Source organism: Neofelis nebulosa, chromosome 17 (genome assembly GCF_028018385.1).
Source record: "Neofelis nebulosa isolate mNeoNeb1 chromosome 17, mNeoNeb1.pri, whole genome shotgun sequence".
NCBI lineage: Eukaryota > Metazoa > Chordata > Mammalia > Carnivora > Felidae > Neofelis > Neofelis nebulosa.
Window position 1 is genome coordinate 18,207,653 of NC_080798.1, and position 13,959 is coordinate 18,221,611.

The 13,959-nt window shown below is 50.9% G+C and overlaps 1 protein-coding gene across 1 annotated transcript; it reads right to left on the reverse strand.

The window, feature by feature from the left end:
* Nucleotides 1-1,814: 1,814 nt before the first annotated feature.
* Nucleotides 1,815-12,257, reverse strand: UPK1A (uroplakin 1A). The gene is made up of 7 exons (XM_058707258.1): nucleotides 10,905-12,257; nucleotides 9,205-9,405; nucleotides 5,516-5,590; nucleotides 5,273-5,380; nucleotides 3,874-4,053; nucleotides 2,456-2,539; nucleotides 1,815-2,373 (listed from the first exon to the last, which is right to left on the reverse strand). The coding sequence occupies exons 1-7, from the start codon at nucleotides 10,983-10,985 to the stop codon at nucleotides 2,329-2,331; spliced, it is 774 nt and encodes a 257-aa protein (XP_058563241.1). The 5' UTR covers nucleotides 10,986-12,257; the 3' UTR covers nucleotides 1,815-2,328.
* Nucleotides 12,258-13,959: the final 1,702 nt, after the last annotated feature.

The window sequence follows — 13,959 nt, forward strand, 5'->3', positions numbered from 1 at the left end:
TGAAAACATTGACCCATTTCTTTAAAAAGACCCAGCCCTGAATATGTTATCCACAGGAATAAAAGCACTGTATGTGCAAGTTTTTCTACTCTGCATTTCTTGGAGACTTTTCCACGTTAAAACATTATTTTTTACTACTGTGTGGTATTCTAGAGTATAAACATAGCATAGCTAACTTAACCAGTCCCCGACAGAGGCTCATTTAGGTCACTGTGATGAACATCCTTATGTATACTTGCCAATTATTTATGTCATTATGACATTTTTCTTTTTTTTTTTTTTTTTTTTTTTAATTTTTTTTTTCAACGTTTTTTATTTATTTTTGGGACAGAGAGAGACAGAGCATGAACGGGGGAGGGGCAGAGAGAGAGAGGGAGACACAGAATCGGAAACAGGCTCCAGGCTCCGAGCCATCAGCCCAGAGCCTGACGCGGGGCTCGAACTCACGGACCGCAAGATCGTGACCTGGCTGAAGTCGGACGCTTAACCGACTGCGCCACCCAGGCGCCCCCATTATGACATTTTTCTATATTGGCTCATGTAGTTCTCCTTTTTTTAATGTTTTTATTTATTTTTGAGAGACACAGAGCACGAGCGGGGGAGGGGCAGAGAGCGAAGGAGACACAGAATCCGAAGCAGGCTGCAGGCTCTGAGCTACCAGCACAGATCCTGACTCAGGTGGGGCTCAAACTCACAAACCGTGAGATCATGACCTGAGCCGAAGTCGGGCGCTTAACAGACTGGGCCACCCAGGCGCCTCCCTCTACATTCTTCTTAAACAGCCACAGAGAATCCGGCCTAAGGATGTAACGTGAGTTGTACAACCCACCCCCTGCCGATGGTTGTTTCCCGTTTTTCACCCTAACAAAAAAGCCTCTTTGACCATTACAAATTAAAAAAAAAAATGTTTATTTTTGAGAGAGAGAGAGGGAAAGAGAGACAGACAGAGCGTGAGTGGGGGAGGGGAAGAGAGAGAGGGACACGGAATCCGAAGCAGGCCTTGGGCTCTGAGCTGTCAGCACAGATCCTGACACAGGGCTCCAACTCACGAACTGTGAGATCATGACCTGAGCTGAAGTCGGGCGCTCACCCGACTGAGCCACCCAGGCGCCCCAGATCATTGCAGATTTTTAAAAGTATATTTTAAAAAGTTGGATATCTGAATTCAGCATTTGCAGACCATCTGTGGAGTAAATGAGGAGTGTGGGAAACTTCATTTGATGGAGAAGGAGGCCAGGCCCTCTTGGCAGGGCCTAATTCCTATAAAATGGACAGAGGATGGCCTGCTTCAGAGAGGACAAAGGAGCGAGGATGAGATTCCTAGAGTTTTGCTGTCATCCACCCATTAGAGAACTTGCTGGAAGCTACAGCCCGTAGGAGGAGGTTATCTGTCACCCATACCAGCCCAACAGCCCGAGCTCTAATTTTCCTTTGATAAACCACCCCCACTTCCCAACACCACCCTTAGCAGTGTTAATTCAGATACCCTCCCTTCCCCAACCAAAGGATGGGCTAGACTCTAAAGTAAGACAGTGAGATTGAATCCCTGACCTTGGGTAGAGCTGTCGGGAGAGAGGCCTGTCTTGCTGCTGTGTTGCTTAGCTATGAGAAAGTCTGTCTGCGAATGAAGCAGGTTTCCTTGAAACTTAGATTGAACCCCTGGATCCAGACATGCCTGAAGCCAGAAATACTGACTCAGTTGCATGAGCCGAGAAATTCTATGTTATGTTTCAGTCAGTGCCAGTTGGGTTTCTGCCACTTCCATTGGAAGAGTTATTGTTCCTTTGTCTTTGCCCCAGAAGAAAGCAAATTAATTCATTCAACCAGTATTTATTGAATATCCACGCTCAGCCCTCTGCTGGGTGATGCTGGGGACAATACAGTGACCATGAGTTTGTTCCTCCCTTCCTGGCGACCCTAGTCCACCAGAGAATAAACAACCCCAAACTATTTAGCAATAAGGGCCAACATCTACCACGAAGGAGGAGCTTGGGGAGCTGTAAGAGAGGCATTGGTGATGGGGTGGGTGGGATCCCGGAAGGGTCCCCAGAGGACAGGACTTGAAATTGACACTGAAAGATGGGCCAGGAATCAGCAAAGTGAAATGACGTCGAGGGCTAAGGGCCCACGCACACATGTCCCAGTGTTTCGGGGCACCTTCAAGTCCCAGCAAGCCCCAGAAACCTGGGAAAAGGTCTTTGGTGAGGAAGGAGGGAAGCTTGAGGGAGGTGGGAAGGGGAGAGCTGAGGCAGCCATCCAGTCCGCGGCCGGAGGAAACAGGAACAGGAGGAGGAAGAGGCCGAGGCGTGCATGTGGCCTTCCTGTTCCTCACAACGTGGTGTAGAAACACATGGCCATCAGCATCACAGGCAGCTGGAGGAGGAGGCAGTGGAGTGAGGGGTGCTCCAGCCCCACACACACGTCCCACCTAGCCCAGAGGCTCCCCACCTCTCACCGTCCACATCAGGATGGCAAACCCAAACCACGAGATGCCCCATGTGTAGCTGTCGATGGCATGGCTGATGTGCTCGAAGCAACCCTGGGAGGGGGAGAGACCGGGCGTGGGGGTTGAGAAAATGTCACCGTGAGCCCTGGGGAAGGTGATTGCCTTCCTCAAGCCCTGGTTTGCTCCCCTGTGCAATGGGAGGCGTGGCAGTGTCTACCTCCCAGAGCGGTTCTGGGGAACCAGGGATTCGATGTGGAGCCCAGCCCCCGCACAAGTGGGTACTGCCCTGTTGGTGGCTATGAGAGTCTGAGGGCAGTCTTGTCTAGAGCTGGCTTTCCATGCTGCCCGTAAGTTCCCAGCGTTTGAAATCTGCCTTTAGGATGAGTGCAGTTTTGCTACGTCCTTTAGGAATGAGGCCAGGTGGGGCCCGAGTCTCACAAGCGAGTCATTTCCATGTAGACCCCTGCCTCTACTTGGCAGCAGCAGAGAACGAGATTCAGGGTGTCTGTCCTGGAGTCAGGTGGGACTGAATTGGGGACCAGCTCTGCCACCTGTTAGCTGTTGGAGCCTAGGAATGATTCTGACTCTCTAAGCCTCAGCTTCCCCGTCTGTGCAAGTGGCAACCCTGACGCACCGGCCTCCGAGAGCACTGGTGGGGACTCCATGGGACGACACGCGCGCGCGCGCGCGCGCGCGCGCGCGCACACACACACACACACACACACACACTCCGCACAGAGTCGGGCTTGAGAAACGGCTGGGTGACTCTGACAGCGGTGATGGTTTGCACAGGCTCCTCTCTCCGTGACACCTGATCTAAGACATGGCTGAAGCCCCCTCCCCCCTCCCCCCCCCCCCCCCCCGGGGGGCCCAAAGCAGCCAGAGCAACCACTGGGACTGGTTCCCCTCCCAGCTAATCTCCCCTGGTTTCAATCTCTGCCTCTGCACTCACCTTGCGCTAGTTAAAACGCCTAGTTGGGGCCTACCCTCCTGAAATCCAGCCCCAGCTCCATCCCTCGCTAGCGAGTGAGCTAGCTCCGTTTCCTCATCCTCAAAATGGGATCATTCTAATCTTTGCCTCCCAGGGCTGCGGTGAGAAATCAGACAAAAACTTGAAACACCTAGAAGAATGCCCGGCACCACGCAAAGGCTGGATAAGCGATGGCTGGTGTTGCTGTTGTGCGATTGCTGTTATTGTTGTTGTTCTTATTCCCAACTGAGAAAAGCCGCAGGTGCCAGGTCCTGGGCCTCCCCCAGACTAGCAGAGGGAGGGAGGGACCGACGGGGAGAGGGTTGGGCGAGCCAGAGAGAGGGGGGAGAAAGAAAAAGCCAGAGAGGGGAGGAGAGGACAGAGCGGCAGGGAGGGAGAGATAGAAGAAACCGAGGCGGCCAGACCTGCAGACCGGTGGGGGGGGGGGGGGGCGCACCTTGGTGAACAGGTAGTCTGTGTGGCCCAGGCGGCAGCCTTCTTCATTGAGGGGAATGAAGTTGCCTGTCCGCCGACAGCACAATGGGGGCCAGGGGAGCACCACCTCCGGGGTGGCTGCCCGGAAGGCCGAGGTGAAGTTCACCCAATCCATAGGACCGGTTGTGCCACAGCACTCTTGCTGGAGAGAAAGGCCGGCCGGAGTCAGGCAGGCTCCGGCTCAGAGAGGACAGCCACTCACCCGAGGTTGTAGAGTGAGGCAGCTGGGCCTGACTTCCCCATGTCCTCGGCTTCGCAGGGGCGGGGGGCCAGTGTCCGTGTGTGTGAACAGGGAGCAGAAGATATTTGTCCCGTCACCAAGAGGCTGGTGGAGGATTTGGATCAAACCCACCGTTTCGTTACTTATTTTAAAATTCTTTTGAATTAGCTGTCAACAAAACCCGAAGTAAATGACACCCAAAGGCAGAATTTTGGCTTCTTCTGGCCCCTGTGGGTGTTTAATTTGTGGCCCTGGATGATAAAAACATAGGTTCCTTCAAATACGAGTCCCCATCTTGGCTAGCTGTATGACTTGAACCGAATTGGGACCTCAATTTCCCTTGGGTCCTCAATATTCTTCTCTTGTGCCACATCACATTGGGTTTAATTAAGAATGTGGCTTCGGGGGCGCCTGGGTGGCTCAGTCAGTGAAACAGCGACTTTCGGCTCAGGTCATAATCTCGTGGTTCACAGTGTGAGCCCCACGTTGGGCTCTGTGCCGACAGCTCAGAGCCTGGAGTCTGCTGCGGATTCTGTGTCTCTCTCTTTCTCTCTGCCCCTCCCTCGCTCATGCTGTCTCTGTCTCTCTCTCAAAAATAAACATTAGGAAAAAAAAAAAAAAAAGAATGTGCTTCTGGAAGCTGATGGTCTGGGTTTCAATCCTGGTTCTGTGACCTACCAGCTGTGTGACCTTGTGTAAGCCACTCAACCTCTTACCTTGGTTTCCTCATTGTTAAAAAGCTGATCTCCTTTATGGGGTAGTTATGAGGAAAAAGAAAGTTTTAAAGGTGCTTTGAACAGTACTAAAGAAGTTAGTACTCATTACATTTTGTTATTATGATTACCATCATTATTAAGAAGGTATGTGTAATGATTAAGAGCAGGGACTCTGGTTATAGGCTGTCAGATCTTGATCCCAGCTTACCAACCGCGTGACATTGGACAAGTGACATTCCCTTTTTGGGCCTGTCTCCTCATCTGGAAAATGGCCATGACCAGCCCTCCCCACCCCCCATAAGAACCGCAGGAGTGGGTATCATCTACCAGTGGGCATAATGGGAGCCCTAGCTACCTCAGAGTCCCAGGTCCTCCAGCCCTCCCCATCCCTTCGCCCGTCTCAACCCCCCCCCACCCATGTCCACCTCAATCATGATGCGGTCCCAGAGACGAGTCAGTTCCCGGCCCTGGTCCGTGTCTGCACTGTAGAAGGTCAGCATCTGCTTGGTAATCAGGGATGGGTTGGACACCATCTGCAGAGGTCCAGGAAGAAGAGGATCCAGTGGGGCTGGGTGGGGCGGGAGGTCCACCTCCACCCCACCCCCAGGCCCAGACCCTTGCCACCCTCCCCCAAGTCATGCCCCTCCCCTGGCCTCTGCCCAGCTCACATAGTCTCGGTGAGTGTAGGATGTGATGCAGGAGGCACACTCAAAGATGTAGACGATGAGCATGAGCACCAGGTACTGGGGAAAGAGGGAGGGAGAGACAGAGGGACAGCCCGGTCAGGGCAAAGCCTGTATCAAGTCACACCCCCTCAAGGGACGGACTGATGGATGGAAATGCAACTTTATTTTATTTTATTTTAATGCTTTTATTTATTTATTTTTGAGAGAGAGAGAGAGAGAGAGAGAGAGAGAGAGAGAGAGCATGAGCAGGGCAGGGGCAGAGAGAGAGGATTCTAAGCAATTCACAGAATTCTAAGCAATTCACAGAATTCTAAGCAGGCTCCAGGCTCTGAGCTGTCGGCCCAAAGTCCGACGTGGGGCTCGAACCCACAAGCCATGAGATCATGACCTGAGCCGAAGTCAGATGCCCAATCGACTGAGCCACCAAGGCGCCCCTAGAAATGCGACTTTAAAAAGAAGTGTAAGACAATGTGAACGGTAACATCTACGTGGTGGTTGTACGTACAGGGGTTCCCCATTCAAGTCTTTCACCTTTTCTGTGTTTTTGATATATTTCTGTATTTTTTTTTTTTATAACAAAATGTTAGGAACAAATGAAAGCAACAGAAATATGTAAAGTATTTCCTGAAGCTAACTATTGGCTTGGGTGCAGTAAAATAAATGTCTACCATAGGAGAAAAAAAAATTTTTTTTTTTGACATTCTTGAGACAACCAGGAACATTTGGTTGTCTGTTTGTCTAGTCTGCGTTCAAACAGATATCGGAAGAGAGATATGAAGGAATTTGCGTGGGTTTTGTAGGTGCACCAGTGGCATGATGGTTGCGCATAAGAAGAAGAAAAGCTCTTCCCTCACCCCACGCCCTCTGCCTCAGAGCAACAGGGGGTGGAAAGTGGTCGTGCTAACCCCTCTTCCATGAGCTGAGACCCTGCGGTATAACACGTCTGGCTGCTCGAAACAGTGTCCTCATCACAGAGAAATGTGCACGCAAATATTTATGGGTAAATGACTAGGTGTCTGGAATGCACTTCAAAATACCCCAGAAAGAAGAATGTGGGCAGGCAGGGGTGGAGCAGAGGGGACAAAGCTGGCCAAGTCTGTGGTCCATGTCGTTGAAACCAGGTGATGGGGGTGCCACTCACTCTGCTCTATGTTTGAAATTTCCCATAAAATTCTACGCCTTACGTGGAAAGATGCTCAACGTCACTCCTCATCAGGGAAATACAAAGCAAAACCACACCAAGATATCACCTCACACCCGTCAGAGTGGCTAAAATGAACGACTCAGGAAACAACAGATGCTGGCGAGGATGTGGTGAAACGGGAAGCCTCTCGCGCTGTTGGTGGGAACGCAAGCTGGTGCCGCCGCTCTGGAAAACTGTGTGGAGGTTCCTTGAAAAACTAAAAATAGAACTACCCTATGACCCAGCAATAGCACTACTAGGAATTTACCCAAAGGATGCAGGAGTACAGATGCATAGGCACTTGTACCCCGATGTTGATAGCAGCGCTTTCAACAATAGCCAAATCATGGAAAGAGCCTAAATGTCCATCAACTGACGAATCGATCAAGAAGATGTGGTTTATACATACAATGGAATACTACTTGGCAGTAAGAAAGAATGAAATCCTGCCATTTGCAGCAACCTGGATGGAACTGGAGGGTATTCTGCTAAGTGACATAAGTCAGGCAGAGAAAGATACCGTGTTTTCACTCATATGTGGAATTTCAGAAACTTAACAGGGAAGGGAAGGGGAAAAATAGTTTCAAACAGAGAGGGAGGCAAACCATAAGAGACTCTTAAATACAGAGAACGAACTGAGGGTTGGAGGGGCAGGGGCGCGGCGGGGAGGGGAAAATGGGTGATGGGCATTGAGGAGGGCACTTGTGGGGATGAGCACTGGGTGTTGTATGTAAGCGATGAATCACGGGAATCTACCCCCAAAACCAAGAGCACGCTGTATGCACTATGTTAGCCAACTTGACAATAAACTACATTAAAAAATAAAAAATAAATAATGAAAGATTGAGAAACAAAGCAACATGTTAATGACTGGTGAATTTAGAAAGATTTGTGGGAGTTTACCGTTGCCACGATTCTGTAAGTTAGATAATTTTTCAAAATAAAATGTTTAAAAATGTTCTCCAGTAGGTAACCAATGTTCAATTTGCAATATTTGCAATAAAATATCATGTGAAAAAAATGCCCAGTTAAAAAAATAAAAATAAAAATAAATAAAATTTTGTGTCTTAGTTAATGACAAACTAATAAGGGAGACAGACACCTTTTTTTTTTTTTTTTTCCCCAGTTGGGTGAGCTTTTAGGGCTTAGGTTAAATGGTTATGCCAGAGAATTCCGTGCAGGAAAGAAAGAAAAAGAGAAGGAAGGCCTTTCCAAGGCTCCATCTTACAATAAGGCCCAGGTCCTTACCAAGGCTGGCAAGACTCACCCGATAGGCCCACCTTCCCCTTCTCGCCCTCATGCCCCTTGCCCACCGCCCACTGTACCCACTCCATCCAACCTCATTTCCTCTCCTTCCCCGCCACCCCCACTTGGCTCTGACTTCAGAGCCTTTGCTCTTGCTGTTCCCTCCCCCACGCATGCTCCTCCGCATGCTCTTCCTGTAGACACAAGGCTCACTCCCTCACCTGCCCAAGGCCTTCGCTTTCTCTGGCCGCAGGCCTCCCCTGCCCCAGCTCCGGCTCTCCCTTCCCTCTTCGCTGTGCACTGCTGCTCCCGTTGGAGCATCCTCCCCTGGGACAAGGGGTTCACCAGAGCCCCAGTGCCCAGCGCGGGGTTTGGCACGTGGTTCTTGCTCAATAAACGTTTGTCGATTGAATAAGTAGCTGCTCCCGGGAATCGAGAAGGCCCTTGATTGTAGAGGAGGCGCCATGTTGGCTCTGCAGCAGTGGGGCTGGGATTAGAGGCCCTGCCTTCCCGAACGCCTGGGCTGTTGGCCTCTTTGAACCCCGGTTTCCTCAACTGGGAAAGGGGCAGAGAAGCGTAACTTCGGAGGCTTCTGGGGAGATCGGCGGAGCTCATTTTCTAAACTGCTCAGCCTAGTGCCGGGCACAGGAGGGGTGCTTGGGAAGTGTGGGTTCTTGTTGTGGTGGTCATTCCTGGCAGAAATTCAGAGCACGGGCTCGAGCTGAACTACTCGGGTTCAAATCCCGGCTCTGTCACCCGCTCGCTGTGCAACCCTGGATGAGTGACTTCACTTCTCCGAGCCTCAGTTTCTACTCTGTCAAACGGGTTCATGATGAGGATGCTATCTCACGGTAGGTTGTGAGGAATAAATGAGCCAATCTAGGTAAAATCTAGAATGTAGCGAGCACTCCTTGAACGGTAGCTGTGCTGTCATTACTGTTGTTGTTCACGAGCACAGCCTCTGGGGACCAACTAGCTGAGGTTCGAATCTCAGCCCTGCCACTCAAGAATCATCCTCCTGGGCAGAGCTTCCTTGCCTTCCTCTCTGTGCCCCAATTTTCTTTGGAAATTGAGGATAGCAGCTGAGCCTGTTACTGGGTGAGGGAAAGATTAAATAGGATGACAGGCCCAAGTGTGGCACCATGACGAACACACACTCGTGGCTGCGGCGGTGGTTACTATGGTTCTGTGTGGATGATCTCCGTGCCCACCCGTCCCCATGCCCTGCCCCCCGGGGCCTCACCGTGAGGATCGTGGCCCGGCGGCGGCAGAGCGCCGCGCCCACACCAAAGCTGGCCACCACGAAGAAGGAGAAGCCGCAGAAGATGGCGATCCAGGCGCCAGCGAAGACGTCATCCTTGCCAGAGACGCCCATCAGTGGGTACACGCGGTACTGGTCAGCTGTCACCCACACCGTCTCAGCAAACAGGGCCAGGCCTGACAGCTGGACAGGGCAACAGGTTAGAAAGGCTGGCTCAGGCATGGCAGCCGGGGCTGCGGGACTCTCTGTGAACAAGTTCCCCTTCCGAGCCCCCACCGGCCTCAGTAAAGCGGGCTGTAGTAAGAAGGGCAAGGACCTCGCCTTCCGTGAGTGGGGATGGGGCTGGGCAGAGGCCAGAAGGGAAGGGCTGCCCGGCCGGATCCCTGCCCCCCCGCCCACATCCCGGCCGCCAGTTGCTTCAAGGACACGAGGAGATGCCACATACACAGCCCAGAGCGCACGACTGGAACAGAGGAGATGCTTGATCCCATGCCCTCTCTCAATAGTGTTGTTATTCCCGAGCTGAGGAATCTGGCCGGGGCCGGAACAACTACAAACGCATCAACCCTTTGACCCACAATTCCGCCTGCAGTGATCAATCCTGCGTGTGCAGGAAAATCATAAACCCACACAGTTATTCCCTGTGTCCCCATGTAAAAGGAACCGGCGTGCCACATGAGGGAGTGCTCTGCAGTTATGACAAAGGGGCGAGGAGGCTGAGGACTCATGTGGAAGGGTCTACAGACTAGGTCAGCGGGAGAAACGGGGAGGCACAGAACAGGATGTGGAATGAGCTGTATCTTGGACAAAAAGGGAAGAAAATAGGTATACACGTTCCTATTGCTTAAAGAAATTGTTGGCGAAACTAAAAATCTAGGCACTTATAGGGATGAGAGATGGGAAGCAAGGAGAGAGGAAGACTTCTCAGTGGCTACCTTTGACAACACTCACACCGACGCTCGTGGGGTATTTAGTGTGTGCGCGCCAGGCACGGTCCCACTAACTGCTTTCTGTGTGATAGTCATCGTCACCAGCTGCAGAGTACTACGGTTGTCATGGCCGATACAAACAGTAACCATGTGTCGTCCCACGCTCTGCACGAATCTGATAACTCACCTTAAACTCTCGGCATTCCTATTTTATCTCTATCTACAGATGAGAAAACTGAGGCCCAGAAGGATAACGTTGCTGGCCCCAGGTCCCACAGTAGAAAGCAGCAGAGCTGGGATTTGAGCCCAGGCTGTCTGGCTCCAGAGCCATGTACAGGCATCACAGTTTAAAAAATTAAATAGTAATTAATAAGACATTGCTATGGTTAGTATTCATTACGATGGGCCTCCTGTGCCCCAAGCAGGCACTTTATGTCTATAGTCATGTTAACGAGGACAACATTTGTCAAGCACTTTTTCCGGAGCTGAGGGTCAGTATGGATTAACCCACACAACAGGCCCCACAATGGGGACACCAATCTATCGATGAGGAAGCAGCACGGAGAAGGAGAGTGGCTTGCTGGAGTTTGCAAAGCTGGGGAGCCGCAGAGCCGGGATTGGAATCCAGGCTGCTCTGGCTTGACGGCCTGCAGCCATCACCAACCCGGGAGTCCTGGGCCCTGAGCCCCCACCCTCAGGTATCCCCTCCTCCCTGCCCGCCCGCTGGGCTCCCAGCACTGGGGGAGGTCTCACCAGAATAATGATGTTGCCCACCACCAGCAGTCCCACCACAACCGGAGACCCCTTCTCCGCCTCTGCTGCTGCAGAAGCCATAGTCCTGCTGGGGACACATGAGTGGGAGTGAGGCCAGGAGGGGAGGGAAGCCCCACCAGCCTCACTCCACACCCCAGCTGCCCGGGGGTGCTCCTGGCTCTCTGCTGGCCCCAGACTGGTGCTGAATGAATCTCCCCACAACCCTGATGGCGGGCCACTTTACAGACAAGGAAACCGAGGCTCATTGGCCAGAGCAGTGCTGGCCTCCCTGCACCTCATAGCTTCCTACTTTCCCTTGCTCATCCAGACCCTCCAGAGCCCCCTCCTCACCTTCTCTTTCCGAAGCCTCTGTGGTCAGCCCCTCCCACAGTGGCTGCCTATATATCTATGCCCAGGCCCCTCCTTGGGCCAGTCTCCCAGGAAGGAGGAAGGGAGTCTGGAGGAGGAGGGGACAAGAGGTCAAGCAAGCCGACCAGCATGGGAAAACAGATTTATGAGCACCCCACCCCCCAACCCAGGTGATTTATAGACCTGAAATTCAAGATTGTGCTAATGTCTGGCTACATGAGCAGCGTGATGTGCCCATGGCCTCCGGTTCCCAGGCTGTCTTGGTGGGGGAGGGGGCCGGGCCACCTGATGTCTCTCCTTAGGACATGGGCCTTTTTGGGAGCAGGGGGGAGATCCAGTTTGGATCCACGTGTGAATCCTGAATTCCAGAACTGCCTCCTGTGCTGGTGGCTCCACCTCTCCGAGGCTGGGAGCCCAGGGGGAGGCCCAGACAGGGACCCAGCAGGCTAGGACAGAGCAGGACCGAGGCAAGGAGGTGGGGAGGAGATGAGGGAGCAGGTGAGAGGGCAGCTCAGAAGGCTGATTATATGGGCTGCAGGCTAAGGGAAGAGGACGGCTGGAGACAGGTGTGTGAGGGGAGTTCCGGATGAGTGCACAAGAGGGGGAAGAGAGTGTGCCAGAAAAAGAGGGAGGGCACACTGAATGGGCTTGGTGGGAGAAAAGCAAACCCTCCTCCCACCCCCCACGGACAAAGCAGGGTCACAGCGAGGAGCCATAAGTGGAAATGTCTTCAGGCTACAGAATCAAGAGACCTACACCGAAATCCCAGCTCTGCTCCTCTGGGCTGCGCAACTTGGTGCGTGCGTTTGCCCATCTGCAGAATGGGTATCATTCTTATACTTATAGCAGTGGGAACTGAGTGCAGGGATGTCTGCAAAGGATGCCCTCTGGGCGCGTGTACAGCAAGAGGCCAGGCTGCACCAGCAATGCTCCCAAGAGGCCCACTTTTCCTCCGATGGCGCCCCCTAGTGGCAAGAGGTTGGTTCCTTAGATGAAAATGGCTTGGGGCACCCAGTCACTCCCCAGAACTTCTCAAGAACCAAGGCATTTACCATGTTTTTTCTCTGAGCTGTAGCTCCCTCAAGTGTATGTGAAACCGGCAAACAAGTGGGACTTAAACTTCACTGTTAAGGCAATGGCTTGGTAATAAGACACGAGACGTGTTCCAGTTAAAATTAAAACAATTTGGCTTTTAGTCAATCCACTTTACATGTAAAATAGTTTTTCTGGGGGCACCTGGGTGGCTCAGCCAGTTAAGCATCCGACTCTTGGTTTAGTCCAGGCCATGATCTCTCAGGATCGTGGGATGAGACTCCTGTCAGGCCTCATGCTAAGCATGGAGTCGGCTTGGGAGCATCTCTCTGCCCCTCCCCCACTCTCTCTCCCTCTCTGTCTTTCAAAATAAATAAACATTAAGAAACAGTTTTTCTCTGTTGATTTACATTTATATTAAGGACTAATAAGAAAATTTAAATAATAATGTACATGACCTGTCAAGTACATTTTATGAGCTTTAGCTAAAATAACTTGGTAATAATAAGGCCATGTGAATAATATGAAATATTTTTATTTTCAAATGGTTGGTAACTGTTAGTTGTTGGGAGTTACATAAAATGTCTCAGGCTTTTGGCTAAAATCAAGTGTAAAATATCTAGTAAAAACAAAAAGTTATCAATGGGGCATTACTATGTCACCAGTCATAAAAGGGATCCATTCTGTTCTGAAACATGAAGCCAGTGTAGTTTGATGTCAAACTTGAATTTTCATGATTCTTTCTTCTTACTATATAAACCACTCTTCAAACAATACATTTTGAAGTGCTAATCACCTCCTTTAAAAAATCATAACGCCACATCCTCTAAAGATGACCTATGGCTATCCTATGACCCAGCCATTTGTCCCTGGGAATGCCCCCATTCCCGTCTACCAAATGCTCTGAATGCATTCGTATCAGCCTTGAACTAGAAACCACCCAAATGCTCCTCAACAGTAGAATGGATACGTACGTTATGGCACACACATACAAGGGACACTATTCAGCAATAAGAGGCAATGAGCTATTGACACTTGCAACTACCGGGATGAATTTCAAAAGCATTACACTAAATGAAAAAAGCCACACTCAAAAGATTGTAACTGTATGATTTTAGTATGAGGTTCTAAAACACGCAAAACCAATCTAGGGAGATAAAAGTCAAGGAAGTGGTTACTCTTGGGAGCATTGTGACTTGGGGGGGGGGCAGGGAGGGGATTCTTTTTCTTGATTTGGATACTGGTTACATGGAGTTGTTCAGATTGTGTGAAAGTACATTAAGCTGTATAGTCATGATAAGTGCACTCTTCTATGTATATGTATATATTTTTAATTGCAATGCATTTTAAGAGGGTAAAATCTTGGGGCGCCTGGGTGGCTCAGTAAGTTGAGCATCCAGCTCTCGGTTTCAGCTCAGGTCATGATCTCACAGTTTCATGAGTTCGAGCCCCACGTTGGGCTCTGTGCTGATGGTGCAGAGCCTGCTTGGGATTCTCTCTCTCCCTCTCTCTCCCTCCCTCCCCTGCTCACTCTGTCTCTCTCAAAATGAATAGATAAAACTTAAAAAAATTTTTTTAAAAGAGGGTAAAATATTTTCAAAGAGACTTACTCAATGTGTTGAAGGGGTGGTTTCTGCACAAGAGATGAGTTTAG